Consider the following 15646-nt stretch of genomic DNA (forward strand, 5'->3'; position numbering starts at 1 on the left):
GCAAGTATGCTTACGCAGTTGCTGTTGCTGTTTTTTTGTCCTGTAAGTGAGTTAGATATTGGTGACTCTTAAAACACAAGCTTTGAAATGATCTTTCCAATGATATAAAAATTATGTGCAGATAAAAGTGTATAATTTTTGTGCATTAGCAGGTTTATCTGCAGATAATCAGGACCATGTTAAATAATAATACTGTTAAAATTGAAGGAATAAGGGATTCAGATTCATGTCTTTTGAGGGTATTTGACAACTTAGCAGTTTACACAACCTCATTAGCAAACCACTCGTGTTACTGCAGGCCAAGATAAGGAGCATCACTAATTTGACTTTAAATTGTACCACTTCACTGATACCATAAAGTCCATTAGTATCTGCATCAGGAGAAGGGCTGCCATTCCCAAGCCATCATTACCGTTTTTCTTTTTCTCGCCTGCGCTGGTAATTAAAGCTGTGTTTATGAGTTGTCTGTGCAACCGCTCAGTGATTGAGGGTTGGGTCTGTGGGCGGAGGCTTTTCCCTCTTCCAGTATTGCTAGAAGCACATGAGGCTTCTATTAATTAAGGCACATTTCCAGATTCAGCAGGCTGCCTTCTTCATGCCAATGAATGAAAGTCAGCAGCATGTACATGGAGGTTGTAGAGTGAGTGTTTATAAAAATGAATCTACATTTTGCTAGGGAGGCAGCTATTTTTAAGTATATCAGTTTTTGTGTTGTGGTAGTGGTGAAGCACATTGAATAAAAAAAACATCACCGTTAACCTGAATTGACATAACATATGCAGCTCATTATTATTATTATACACATTATTATTATTATTATTATCTTTTTTTGTTTATTTCCCTTTATTTATTACTTAGTCAGCACTAAGACAGCAAGCATGATCTAAGCCCAGCAAAGAGTTAAGAAAGGCAAAGCATTGCCCGTCTGTGTCTTTGTCTTGTAGTCTCCTCAGAGGCTTAAAGCAGGAGATTTTTAGCTCAGCTAAAAATGCTGATGTTGGTGTTTCTGGTACAAAAGCTCCCCATGGATACAAGACAAAAGAACAATCTGGCTGTTGCAACCTTATGAATATGTAAGAATAAATCTCTGAACATTTAATGATCTGTTCTATCTTCTAAAGTCCTCTTTTGTCTCAAAAATCTAATAAAATGTATCATCTACTACACATGCTCTTCTGCTGTCCTTGTACTTTTTTATATTAGTTTACCATTCCCAGAATTTGTATGTCTGCACTGATATTTGCCTAATATTGTAGTTTTTAATATGTTCAGCAAACATCGCAGCAGAAAAACTGTGAAATGAAATATTAAAGAGGGCTGAGTGAGAAATGAAATGAAATATGGGGTTAAAGGGGGTTAAAAGGGAGAAGGTGAAAATTGGTGCCATGTAAATGGCATATTTATCTTTTAGTAGTGCTAATAAAACAAGTTCATTAAATCCAAGAATAAATAAAAAATGTTTATTCTCATATACATGACCTGTTTTTAATACTTCCCTATTTGACTCACCTCACATATTTATATTTTTTTACAAGAGTGCTAAATAAAACCTGTCACACGCTCAGAATAGTTATTTCAGTACAAAGATTATTTATCATAAATTAGTCTCTCTATGCATTTTTTGTGTTGCTTCCCTAGGTAAGAGTTTCCAGTAAAACCCCCACGAGAGGCAGGCCAGAAAGTCCCTAACCCATTTTCATGTCGAACCTTAGAGGCATATAAAACACCAACTGACCCAGATAATCAGAAGGCAATTTAGCTTGTTCTCTTTAAAAAGCTCAACCTTGTCAGTTTTGGCTTGCTCTCACTAATAAAAGCAATTCAAGGGGATCATTTATAAGATCCTGCTGGATTTCTCTTGTAAACTTCATTTTTATTGTTACTTTAGGGTTGTTTGACACGAGAAGCAGACTGGGGCACTAATCACAGGGTTGGGGGTTTGACCAAGACCTCCAACCATGACTCAATAAACTGAACCGTATACTGTCTTGCATTTTAGTCTGATTAGGTTGTGTGATGAAAAAAATTGAAAAACGTATTCTTTGTCCCTTTTGTCTTCTGTTTACAAGGTCAGTAATGCTAATATCTGCTGGGATGCAAAACTGTAACAGTCATGTGATTGGCAGAGTTTGCCCTTCCTTTGGCGTACTTACAGTCACTTTCACTGCACAGGAAAGTATGGCAGTGTTTGTGTGAAACTATTTTCTGTGAGTGAGTAGTCATTTTAAAGACCTAAAAGTCTATATTTTTTGTAATAGAAAAAAAACCCCAGTTCATCTTAAGCTTCGTGATCGTGTGCTATATCAGTTGAAAGATGGAAAACTTGAATGAATAGTGGTGTTATTGGTGGATGTTAGTCCAGACTGTTGCACAGTGAGAGAGCTTCAAAACCCAAATGCATGTAGCACAAAATGTTTGGGATTTTATCAGAGAAGATGGTCTCATTGAGTTGTTTGTATGATGTATCATCTGACTGTTATGATCGACCAAGGTGGACATAGCTTGGAAACAAGAAGCAGTGGGATAAAAAGTCATGGTGCACAATGAGGGTTGCTGAAATTACCCAATGTGGGTGGTACATTTAGTTAGAGAAGGCAAATGAGAAATTGCCTGAAGCCAAAACAGATTCTACAGTGGGGCAAAAAAGTATTTAGTCAGCCACCGATTGTGCAAGTTCCCCCACTTAAAATAATGACAGAGGTCAGTAATTTGCACCAGAGGTACACTTCAACTGTGAGAGACAGAATGTGAAAAAAAAATCCATGAATCCACATGGTAGGATTTGTAAAGAATTTATTCGTAAATCAGGGTGGAAAATAAGTATTTGGTCACCTCAAACAAGGAAAATCTCTGGCTCTCACAGACCTGTAACGTCTTCTGTTATTGTTTATTGTTATTGTTACGCACTTTGTGCAGCATCGGCTGTTGGAAATGTGCTATATAAATAAATCTGACCTTGACCTTGACCTTGACCTTCTGTAAGAAGCTTTTCTGTCCCCCACTCGTTACCTGTATGAATGGCACCTGTTTGAACTCATCATCTGTATAAAAGACACCTGTCCACAGCCTCAAACAGTCAGACTCCAAACTCCGCCATGGCCAAGACCAAAGAGCTTTCGAAGGACACCAGGAAAAGTATTGTAGACCTGCACCAGACTGGGAAGAGTGAATCTACAATAGGCAAGCAGCTTGGTGTGAAAAAATCAACTGTGGGAGCAATCATCAGAAAATGGAAGACATACAAGACCACTGATAATCTCCCTCGATCTTGGGCTCCACGCAAGATCTCATCCCGTGGGGTCAAAATGATCATGAGAACGGTGAGCAAAGATCCCAGAACCACACGGGGGGACCTGGTGAATGACCTGCAGAGAGCTGGGACCAAAGTAACAAAGGTCACCATCAGTAACACACTACAACGGCAGGGAATCAAATCCCGCAGTGCCAGACGTGTTCCGCTGCTGAAGCCAGTGCATGTCCAGGCCCGTCTGAAGTTTGCCAGAGAGCACATGGATGATACAGCAGAGGATTGGGAGAATGTCATGTGGTCAGATGAAACCAAAGTAGAACTTTTTGGTATAAACTCAACTCGTCGTGTTTGGAGGAAGAAGAATACTGAGTTGCATCCCAAGAACACCATACCTACTGTGAAGCATGGGGGTGGAAACATCATGCTATGGGGCTGTTTTTCTGCCAAGGGGACAGGACGACTGATCCGTGTTAAGGACAGAATGAATGGGGCCATGTATTGTGAGATTTTGAGCCAAAACCTCCTTCCATCAATGAGAACTTTGAAGATGAAACGAGGCTGGGTCTTCCAACATGACAATGATCCAAAACACACCGCCCGGGCAACAAAGGAGTGGCTCCGTAAGAAGCATTTGAAAGTCCTGGAGTGGCCTAGCCAGTCTCCAGACCTCAACCCCATAGAAAATCTGTGGCGGGAGTTGAAAGTGTATGTTGCTCGGCGACAGCCCCAAAACATCACTGCTCTCGAGAAGATCTGCATGGAGGAATGGGCCAAAATACCAGCTACTGTGTGTGCAAACCTGGTAAAGACCTATAGTAAACGTTTGACCTCTGTTATTGCCAACAAAGGTTATGTTACAAAGTATTGAGTTGTATTTTTGTTATTGACCAAATACTTATTTTCCACCCTGATTTACGGATAAATTCTTTACAAATCCTACCATGTGGATTCATGGATTTTTCTTTTTCACATTCTGTCTCTCACAGTTGAAGTGTACCTCTGGTGCAAATTACTGACCTCTGTCATCATTTTAAGTGGGGGAACTTGCACAATCGGTGGCTGACTAAATACTTTTTTGCCCCACTGTATATTATTATTTTTATCATTATTGTTATTATTATTATTATTATTATTATTATTATTATTATTATTACTTTTTTACAGCATAAAGTGTTGTCACAGAGCTGCAGTCAATAAAAGTGCTATATAAGCTTTCAGTTTAATGCAATTTAATAAGAATGGACTTGTTGAATGAGCCTCATAAAGCCTTCCTTAATATTGAATTAAATTACAGATAAAATATTTTTTGCTGTAGTTGAACATTTAAATTTTTTTTTTTTTACTGAAAGATATTACGTTCTGAAAACACTACTAATAAATACAACTGAGGGGGGGAAAAAGCTAATGCTTTTTGTGACTTTACAGGCTGTAGACTGTAACAGTATGCTTTTTTATTACTGGGAACCCCTAAGATATATGTGTGCAGTAATAAATATATTCAAAAAGATTCAAACAGAGCACAAGGAGACCGCTCCGTCTGTCCTGCCCGGGGCTCAATATCTGCTGACAGACATTGGTGTAGAGATCCATGCCCTCTTGTGACCGAGTTACATCTGCCTTGCTTTCCTGAGCCAGGCCTATGTGGAAACGACACTGCTGCCTGAATGTTAATACAGTACGTATCCTAGGTCTGGGTAAACCTCGCCACCTGCAGTCCTTTTCTGTGGCACTGAGAAAAGCAGGAGTTTGATTGGTTGTAGTTTGCAAACATCATGCCCACAGAAAGCTTCCGGTGCATTTCTGAGCATGATTCCCAATGAACCATTACGTGACATGGACAGACTCCAAGATCGTTAGAATCAGAATGGAGCCAACTGGAGGCTGAGTTCACGCTGGCTGGCTTCCTCTTAGGTGATTGATTAGACTCTAGCATGGCTGTCCTTAGAGGAAGATTGGGACGCTGGGACTGGTCGACTTCTCTAAGTGATGGAAAAGTAACTCTCAAGGACACAAAAATGTATCTGTGAACTGAGGCTAACACTCTTTGTGCCTTCTTATCATACAAAGAATGTTTGATAGCCTGCCAGTCTAAGGGCCACAAACAGATATTTGTTACACTTTTTACAATGTAAACTCATCAACTGGAATCTGAGAAAGTGATGTGGGATACAATAGCTTCTTTTAGAGATCATTTTAGAGCTTCAGCATTATAAAATTAGCTGCTTTTATTCCCCAATGGACGAATGGACGAACTATATCATTACTGGACTTGAGAACAAAAATCCAGAAGCTACCTTTATTTTGCTGGGAGACTTCAACAGAGCCAACATGAAGAAGGTTCTCCCCAAATACTATCAGCACATCTCCTTCCCCACAAGAGGTGATCAAACACTGGACCATTGTTACACTCCATTCAAAGAGTGCTACAAACCCCTCCCCCGCCCAGCTTTTGGTAAGGCAGAACCATTGTTCCATTCTGCTGCTAGGTCATCTACAAATGGGACAGTGAGGCTGAGGAGGTCTTAGAGGACTGCTTTGACACAACTGACTGGCAGATATTTGTGGATGCAGCTGATGGCAACATCAATGAACTCACAGACTCTGTCATTGGATATATTGGAAAGTGCATGGATGATACCATCACAAAAACCACTGTCCGCATATATCCAAATCAGAAACCCTGGGTAAATAAAGATGTTCGTGCCAAGCTAAAAGTGCGGACCTCTGCCTTTAACTCCAGGGATCCTGATGCATATAAAGCAGCCAGGTATGACCTCCGAAAGTCTATAAAAAAGGCCAGAAAGGAATACGGGGACAAAATGGAGTCCAGCTACCACAGCTTTGACACCAGGCGACTGTGGAATGGAATGCGCTGCATTAATGACTACAAGAAGGACAACACAGTCATTGTTCAGCCCACTGCATCTCTCGCAGACGAGCTCAACAACTTCTATGCTCGTTTTGATGCAGACAACAGAGAGCAGATCCTCTACCCTCAGGAGGACAGTGAGGCTGTAACTTTAACTCTGAAAACAGAAGCTGTGAGATGGACTTTTAAAAAGGTCAATCTTCACATAGCTCCAGGACCGGACGGCATCCCGGGCCGGCTTCTCAGAGTGTGTGCCGACCAGCTGGCAGACGTGTTCACCAACATCTTCAGCCTCTCCCTGAGGCAGTCAGTGGTCCCCACGTCCCTCAAAGCATCCACCATCATTCCTGTTCCCAAAAAATCAGTGGTCTCCTGTCTGAATGATACCGTCCTGTTGCACTGACATCCGTCATCATGAAGTGCCTGGAGCGGCTGGTCAAAGGTCACATCTGCTCCTCCCTCCCTGACACACTGGACCCTCTTCAGTTTGCCTATCGGACAAACAGAGCCATGGAGGATGCCATCGCTCTGGCAATGCACACCACCCTCACTCACCTGGAAAAAGGGAATACATATGCAAGGATGCTCTTCATCGACTACAGCTCGGCATTTAACACCATCATCCCCTCAAAACTTGCCACGAAGCTCGTCGACCTTGGGCTGGAAACACCAATCTGCAGATGGATTCTAAACTTCCTCACAAACAGGCCCCAGGTGGTGAGAGTTGGTAAGCACACCTCCTCACCACTCATCCTAAACACAGGTACGCCACAGGGTTGTGTGCTTAGCCCCCTCCTATATTCCCTGTTCACACACGACTGTGTTGCTAAACACAAGTCCAACATCATCATCAAGTTTGCGGATGACACAACCATCATAGGCCTCATCACAGACAACGATGAGATGGCCTATAGCAGGGGTGCCCAATCCCGGTCCTCGAGAGCTACCGTCCTGCAGCTTTTAGATGCATCCTTGTTCCCACACACCCGAATCAAATGAATGGCTTGTTATCAGGCCTTTGCCAAACACGATGGCATGCTGAAGAGGTAATCAAACCATTTGATTCAGCTGTGTTGGAGTAGGGATGTATCTAAAAGCTGCAGGATAGTAGCTCTCGAGGACTGGGATTGGGCAGCCCTGGCCTATAGAGAGGAGGTGATGGCACTGTACGAGTGGTGTCTGGAAAATAACCTGACTCTCAACATCAGCAAAACTAGAGAAATGATAGTGGACTACCGGAAACGACCAGTCAGGGAACACCAGCCCATCCACATCAACGGTGTCAAGGTCGAAAAGGTCAGCAGCTTCAAATTCCTTGGAGTCAACATCACCGAGGACTTCTCCTGGACCCTTCACACAGACACTGCAATCAGGAAAGCTTGCCAGCAGCTTTACTTCCTGAGGAGGCGGAGGAAGTTTGGCATGAACGCGAATATCACCTCAAATTTCTACAGGTGTGCGATCGAGAGCTTGCTGACGAGCTGCATTACAGTTTGGTATGGAAGCTGCTCTCCCAGCAGCCGTATATCACTACAGAGGGTAGTGAAGGCAGCAGAGCACATCACTGGCCATTCAGGACATTTATCTTCAGCGATGCCTCCGTAAAGCACACAGCATCATCAAGGACCACAGCCACCCAGCACATCAGCTGTTCTCCTTGTTACCATCTGGCAGACGTTACAGGAGTCTGTCTGCTCGGACTACAAGACTTAACCATCAAGCCATACGACACCTCAACCACAACACTTAAACACACACAACACAGTCCACAGGACGCACTCAGAAGCTACCCTGCAGTTTCACAAGTACTCTGTTTAATCTGCACTGGTCACTCCACTTTACTGATATTTATATTGATATTTATATTTTAAAAAAAGTGCAATACTGTAATAAGTACCACTAAAAAACTTTTGTACTGTTCAGTACTGCTGCTCATTCCTGTGCAATATCCCATCTGCTCCCCCCCCCATCACATTCCTATTCAAGATTTTCTTTATTTAATCACTAGTGTGTACATATATTTATATATACATATATATTTAGTCACTTAACTGAAAAATCTCTTTTCTCTTTACTGCGTCTCATTAATATTTTACTCTTTACTATTTTTCTATTTATTTTTCTTCTACTGTACCATTCTGCTGAGTGACTTTTGCTCGTCAAATACATTTCATTGCAATGTTGACCCTGTGCTAACTTGCATATGACAAATAAAAACTGAACAATGTCATCATAGGCAAGAATGAGCAGCTTTTATTTTTATAAAGCAGATTGTACAGATATATTTATTATTTTACAGGCAAAGAAAAGGCATTTTAATGCCTCAATTTTTATCATGTGCACATAGATTTTCATAGGACTGTGCAATGCTGTGGAAAACTAAGTACACTGGAAGCAGTAAGTACACTTCTTTAGCGTACTTTTAATCAAATACACACATTAATTATCAGTGTGACCAAAGCGGAGATGCACAACAATAGGAGCCCAAACCAACTGTCAAACACAGTGAAATGCTCTAGTGAAACCTTAAATGAGTTGCCCCCAAGCCTCAATAAACTGAAACAATGCTGTAAAAAGAAGAGTGGTTAAAATTTTCTCCACAACAATGTGTAAGACTGATCAAGTCAAACTGAAAATCAATACTTTGATTTACTGCTGTGTAAGTTGGTTCTATAAGCTACTGGATCGTGGGGTGTGCTTAATCTCTTTTTCACATGACTGTAGTAGTTTACTACTTCCTGCATAACCAAGGAGTTACTGTAGTTTGTAGATTGGACCTTCATTCCTATTTTTCACTTTTCCCAAAGCTATATTAACCTCACTCCTTTCTAGACTACCAGAGCTCTAATAAACATGTGTTCCATCTTTTTATGTTAGTGCAATGCTGAAGTATTATCAAATTTTGCTAAATATCATAGGTTTTTTTCATATGTAAGTTTATACCTTGAAAATAATTAATATATTTTGGATTCTAAGACAGATTTGACGATGGATTGATGGATTTTTTTTTCCATAAGAGTACTTTTTTATGTCTAACTGTATGGCTCAATAGATAAGTCAGCCTGAGACAGTTATATAATAATAGGCATTGTCCGTGTGTCCCTGAAAAATTCATGTGTCATCAGCAAGCACAGAGTCTGAGAATGAAGTGTTGCTCACAATTTTTTTTTTATCTGTTCTTTAAACTTTGGTTAGCTATTGTGCTACCTTTACTAAAGAGTATTATAGGGTTATAGCATATTTTCCTCTGGGTGGAAACACTCTGATGAAGGATTGCAGGGATTTTCTGCATTTATTTATGAACTGTGAACTTGATCTGAAAGAAAGAAACATGTGGGAAAACATGAATGACTATACTGCAAGAGTTTTTTTGTTTTATATGTAAAAGCAGCAGATGTCAGAAGGAGAGAGTCACTAAATTTAACTATCCTGAATGGTTATTGCAGAAAAATGCATTGTTTTCTCAAAACCACAGTTTGCTTTGGAAAATCTTGATGTTATCCTCTTAAATGTGAAGTTTTGAAACAGCTTAAGCAGTTCACGTCTCAAACATTTAAGTCAGACTTGTGAATAATAAAATTCCTTTTGTCTTGGATCATGCCAGCTTAGTTCAAAGAGGACATTCAGGTTTAAGGGGAATGTACTTGCTGACTCTATGCCTGTATTGATTATAAGAACCGTCCGTGATGCATCTTTTTTCCCCTGCACTGATCAGATCGTGCTTTGACTGCAAGCTTTTCACAACTAATTTAGAAGCACATTTGTATTTATAGCTAAATCATGCCTTATCTAGTAACCCAATGCCACACATTCCTTTTTGGTTTTGTGGGTTTTTTTTCAACCAGATTCTGAAAATAAATAGTAGTTAGTAACCCGCTAACCAGGTAGACAGCATCTCCATTGTTTTATGAGCACAGGAGCCTCAGCTGCTGTCTTAGTAAACAGCTGGCCATTAGTGTTGACTTCAGTAATAGGTACAGTAGCATTAAAATCCCACCAGGGAGCCATTTGATCACCTGTCTGCTGCAGTTACCAAGACAACATAAATGAGATGATGGCTGCATGATTGTTTAGTGTTTGTTTCACTTTTTTAATCTGAACTGTGTCATGAGGATGTTTTCCTATTGTCTGTGGTGATACAAAAGAGGGTGGTTTTAGGTTAATAATAAGGAGTTTTACGTAGACATATTGGTAAGCAGGTGTTCAACACATGGAGACTTCTGCATGCTTCTTACAGTACCTGAAATATGTCACAGTCTTTTTTTGCTGCTGTCATTGGGTAACCGTGGGCAGACTATTTCATACTAGTTTAGCATATGCTTGGGATCTTCCATGGCTAATATCTGTCTCAGTTATAACTGCTTTTTCCTTATATGTGAGCAGCCAAACTCAGATTATGTAAATGTGCTGCATTACAGTAAGGATGGAGCTTTTGTTGGGTTTATAGCTATCTGTTCATCTGCTCTAGATGCAATCATTGCATTTGTGGGCAGCAGCTCTAATCTCAACCTTTACGTCTGAGCCTCAGGGCTCATTTAGAGCATCTCTGGCACAGAGGCAGGGTGGTATCACTTCCATTTAGATGAACAACCAATCTGAGGTTTTCCTCTCTTCCAGGCTTCAAACATGTGGCTGCTAAACACCCATGACAGACTTGATCACCACATTGACTTTCTGCCACATTGACTGCTGATTTGTTCAGCTGCCCCTCACAAGCTCACAGCAATATTACTGCAGCACCTAATTACACTTTATAAACCTCATGGTGCACTTAAAATATAACACCTGAATACAACAATTAAATATACATTAGGACTGGGACATGCCATCCTGATTTCAGAAAATTGAGACACTGTGAAATAAAAACAAAACTGAACCCCATTTACTTGGTTTATTTATTGTTAAAGTAATTTTGAAACCAACATCTTCTATAGAAAGAAAGAAAAAATGGGGGAAAACACTATGGAAATTGACAGATTGTAGAATACAATTTCTCAGCATAAATTGTGTTAAAATATAACCAAATAAATAAAAAGTTGTGGCAGAATTAGTACCGTATTTCCTGGACTACAAAGCGCACCTGAATATTAGCCGCACAAGCTAAAATCAGGGGAAACTCCTGTTTTGTACATACATTAGCCGCACCTGACTAAAAGCCGCAGGTGTTTTAATGTTTACTTACCATATGTAAGAGAATATGCACAAATATGCACAAAGGGAATTGTCAGGCTGTTTGGGACCACATCCCTTGTATTAATATTTTGAAAAACAAGTTACCGGTACATATTTGCATAACTTTTTACGTATATGCACAAGTAACGGTAATTACAAGTACGAAACATGTACTGGGCTTTATAAACGAGTAACAAATGTAGTGTATAACAATAACCTACAGCACACCAGAAAAAGAGATTTGGCCTACCTTTTAGGCTCAGGTGCAGTAACACGGCTTTAACAAGAAGAAAAGTCAGTCATTCACCACCATCTTTCTCTTCTTCCTGCGCACTAAAATCCATAAAGTCCTCTTCTCCAGTGTCGGAAACGAACAGGCTCAGGATGGCTTCATCATCCACTCTCCGCTTCTCTCCTTCGTTGTCACTTTCAAAACCAAAGAAATCCTCGTTGTCAGTGTCAGAGTCGAACACCCTCTGAAGGGCCGTGGCAGTGTCCTCCTCTCCATCACGCAGCAGTCCAGCCCTTCGAAATCCTTTGGTGATCGTGGATGTTTTCACACTTCTCCATAGCACTCTTGCAGCCATTCCTTCATTACGCTTTCCACCATCCACCCATTCTTGTTGACCTTAACAGAGATGCCGCTTGGGATCTCTTCTCTTGGCATAGTCATCCGCTTAAAGATCACCATTGGCAGAAGTTTAAACCCTGATGCTGTGCAGCCCAGCACACAAGTGAAATTCATTCTCTCATGGCCAGTGGTTCTCACCGTGATGGTTGATTCGCCTTGCTTGTTAACAGTCCTAGTGAGGGGCAGGTCAAATGTCAACGGCACTACCTCTGAAATTTTCTATCTTCGACTGTTGGCGACTGTTTTGGCTTTTAGTTGGATCTGCACTGTTGAAACACCTCGCCCGTTTGCTCTCTGTGTGTTCACCCAGTCTTCAATACAGTCTTCAAGTTTGGGCCATCTGCTCTTATTTCCTGTGAAAGCTTTTTTCGTCTTTTTGCACAGAGCCAGTTCATCACGCTGGCGTCTCCAATGTCTCACCATTGATTCGTTTATACCAAGGGTACGTGCAGCAGCTCTATTTCCCTTGCTGAGTGCCAAATCGACTGCCTTTAATTTGAAAGCTGCATCATATGCATTTCTTTTGTTTGCCATACTGAGGGTTTGTGAATGAAAGCTTCCTTTGCTCCTGTAATACCCCTCTTGCTCTTGCTAATCAAGTTTATCTTTCGCGCTACGGACGGACATGTGACCAGCATACCACTCTTGTACTCTTGTGTGTCTGATCACATGCCCTTCCGCCAGGCAACGTAGTGCCGTACAACAGCGGAACAACCAAAACAAATCCTCTTACGATATCACAAAAATCATGGACGATCCATAGAAAAGACGCACCTGACTAAAAGCCGCAGGGTTCAAAGCTTGTGCAAAAAGTAGCGGCTTATAGCCCGAAACATAAAAATTCAGAGTTAGCAAAAATCTCTGTAACAAAGATGAGCTTAGCACTAAAGTGGCTTTGGGTCATTAGGAGGGACAGCTAAAATCAAAAATTGCTTAAGAGAGTTAAAGTATCAGTTAATTTGTGTATTTGTTTTTTTTAATGGGCATTTCAAGGAAGAAGCTAAGTTGTTATATGAGAATGTGACGGGTGGAAAAGGTTGTAGGCTATCTCAAGATTTTTGTCTTCTTCTTCATGATGCAGTGTTGCAGAATAGGAGACAACACTTCTTCTGCCGAGTTGGTCTATTATAATAGGTGATCAGTGCCTGTTCTGGACTGAATGAGTTGGTCTAATGAAAAGCCTTTTCAGTGAGATGTCATCTGTCAGTCACCATTAGACAGTGCTGTGTAAACAGTGGCTGACAGCAGAGGAGGTTTTCTGCATGTTAGATATAAAACATGGATTAAGCCAGAATGAAAACCAATCCCTTATTTTCACATTTTAACTGAAGGAGACAAAACAAACAGCTGTGCAGTAGATGGTAAACTCTGCATCTGTTTTTGGTGTCATTTTGTTTTTTCCAGAATGGTACTGACTATGGGTTCCTGGTGCGTCAGAATTCTGAACTTCTGCGAGCCCTGGATGAGCTGGAGAAGACTTGTGCCACACTAAGGGAGGAGAATGGTCTGCTGGTAAGACTAAAAATATAACAGAGGGCGTGTAGACTTGAGTGAAGGTTTTGTAAGAAAGTAGGCCAGGTGCACAGACGGTGAACAAAAAGATCTAACTCCCTTTGCTTCTTTTCTTCAGTCATTTTATGCAGGTGTTTGAGTTCCAACTTGCAGATTTGAATCATTATTAAGCCTTTCTGAATAACTGCGTGATTTATTTTTTTGCCGCTGCTGTGTTAGCATTTGCTGCATCCCTTTTTTGTTTAGCGGAAGAGCAGTGCCCCAGAGACTGAGGAGAAGGTCAGGCGGCTGAGGAGAAAGAACACAGAGCTGGCTGTTCTTGCAAAGAGGTTGGAAGAGAGGGCTCGGAAACTGCAGGAGGCCAACCTCAAAGTGGTATGCAGCACATATAAAATAGCTCAAACATTCCCACAGCGAACTGAGTCGCCCAACAGTGTGGCTGCAGTGACTCTGAACCAATGGTACATGTACACGGTTTTTATATAGTGCATTTCTACTCTACCTGAGAACACATACGACATGCCTCATTCACCAATTCATACAAGCACTTTTTCTTAAGTGCTTAAGTGTTTTCTATCTAACATTCACACACTCACACGAGTAAATTGAGATTTAGTATTTTGCCCAAGGCATGCAGATTGGAGCAGCCAGAGATCAAACCACCATACTTCTGATTAGTAGACCTGCTGTACCTGCTGTACTACCACACACATGCAGCAAGTGACTCCTTATCAGTCCAAATCACATTGTCATAATGCCTGATAACAAGATAGAAACAGAGTCACAGAGCATGTGAATAAAAGGGTACAAAAAAAAAATTCTCAACACAAGAAAACATGACAAAATGAATTAACACCTCACACACTATTTATTAAATATGTAAAAATTTGAGTTGTGCAGTGTGTGATCTTCTTTTCTTACATGAATAAAAGCAGCCTTGTACACCAAATATTGTAATGCATAGAAATGAGATACAAAAGAAAACGTTTTCAAACAAAGAAGTTCCATAAGATGTAATATACACTTTTATTAAAGAGATCTAGCAAAAGACTGCAGAAACTAAACACAGTTGTCAAATACTAAATCCTTCTGGCCATGCATTGTTATTGCTAATGAGACAGCTCATGAATACTGTAAATCTGAGAACTGCACTGTCCAATGGACTTCCTCTTTTTCTTCACGATGCAGTGTTTGCAGGATAAGAGACAGCACTTCTTCTGCTAAGTAATCCTATTATATTATATTATATTCCTATTGTAATAGGTGATCAGTGCCTGTTGTGGACTGTATGAGTTGGTCTAATGAAAAGCCTTTTTAGTGAGCTGTCATCAGATAGTAGCTGCACTGTCAGATGGACAAGTACTGGTTGTTAGTTAGATATCATCTATACCAGTGGTCCCCAACCTTTTTTGCACCATGGACTGGTTTATGTCCGACAATATTTTCATGGACCGGCCTTTAAGATAAGATAAGATAAGATAAGATAAGATAAGATAAGAAAACCTTTAATAGTCCCACAGGTAGGAAATAGGGGAAATATACAGCATCAGAAAAATGTATATCTGTATGCCCTTTGCTTCCTTATGATATACAGCAGTAGCTTTAGATGCCTGTTCTCTGTTTAGTGATTTTTTAACATAACAGACATTAGACACTGAAACCATCTTATACATAGTCATCATTGGCACCTACACTGTTTATTCAGTACTGTTTTATAGTTAGAAAATTTCACTTATGATTAAAAAGCACTATGTTTGATAAGCAACATATGGATAATCCATAAAACTGGTTACAGAGATTATACAAATCCACTATTTTTACAATTAAAAATACTAAAATTCACAGATCTGGTTCATTTTCTCACTGCACAAATTATATATAACGCTATAAACAACCTACTTCCTGACAATATTCTAAAATTGTTTTCTAAAAGGGAATGGGGGATACAATTTGAGGGGGGGGATTAAATTTAAAACATCCCTGCATCCGTACAACACTAGCAAGTTTTTGCATCTCTGTGTGTGGAGTGAAGCTGTGGAATAGACTAAGTAAAGAACTGAAGCAAAGTCCCAGTATGACTCAGTTTAAAAAACGGTTCAAAAATATGGTTTTTGCAAAGTACAGGGAGGAGGTCGGGCTTTGATTGGGTGCTCTCACCCACTACTTTCACAATAGGGATGTATATATAAGTGTGTGTGTGGGTGCACAAGTA

The 15646-nt window shown here is 40.4% G+C and overlaps 1 protein-coding gene across 9 annotated transcripts in view; it reads left to right on the forward strand.

The window, feature by feature from the left end:
- Positions 1 to 15646, forward strand: part of tspoap1 (TSPO associated protein 1) — a 74148-nt gene that overhangs the window by 21544 nt on the left and 36958 nt on the right. For all 9 annotated transcript variants that reach the window (XR_013969813.1, XM_080866155.1, XM_080866149.1 and 6 more), the window contains 2 exons: positions 13327 to 13434; positions 13681 to 13809. Coding sequence is in view for 8 of the 9 variants with exons in the window: in XM_080866155.1 (XP_080722281.1) it covers positions 13327 to 13434; positions 13681 to 13809 (237 nt within the window). In the remaining variant the exon portion in view is untranslated. The remainder of the gene's footprint in view (positions 1 to 13326; positions 13435 to 13680; positions 13810 to 15646) is intronic.

Source organism: Rhamphochromis sp. 'chilingali' (assembly GCF_963969265.1).
Source record: "Rhamphochromis sp. 'chilingali' genome assembly, chromosome: 19".
Lineage (NCBI taxonomy): Eukaryota > Metazoa > Chordata > Actinopteri > Cichliformes > Cichlidae > Rhamphochromis > Rhamphochromis sp. 'chilingali'.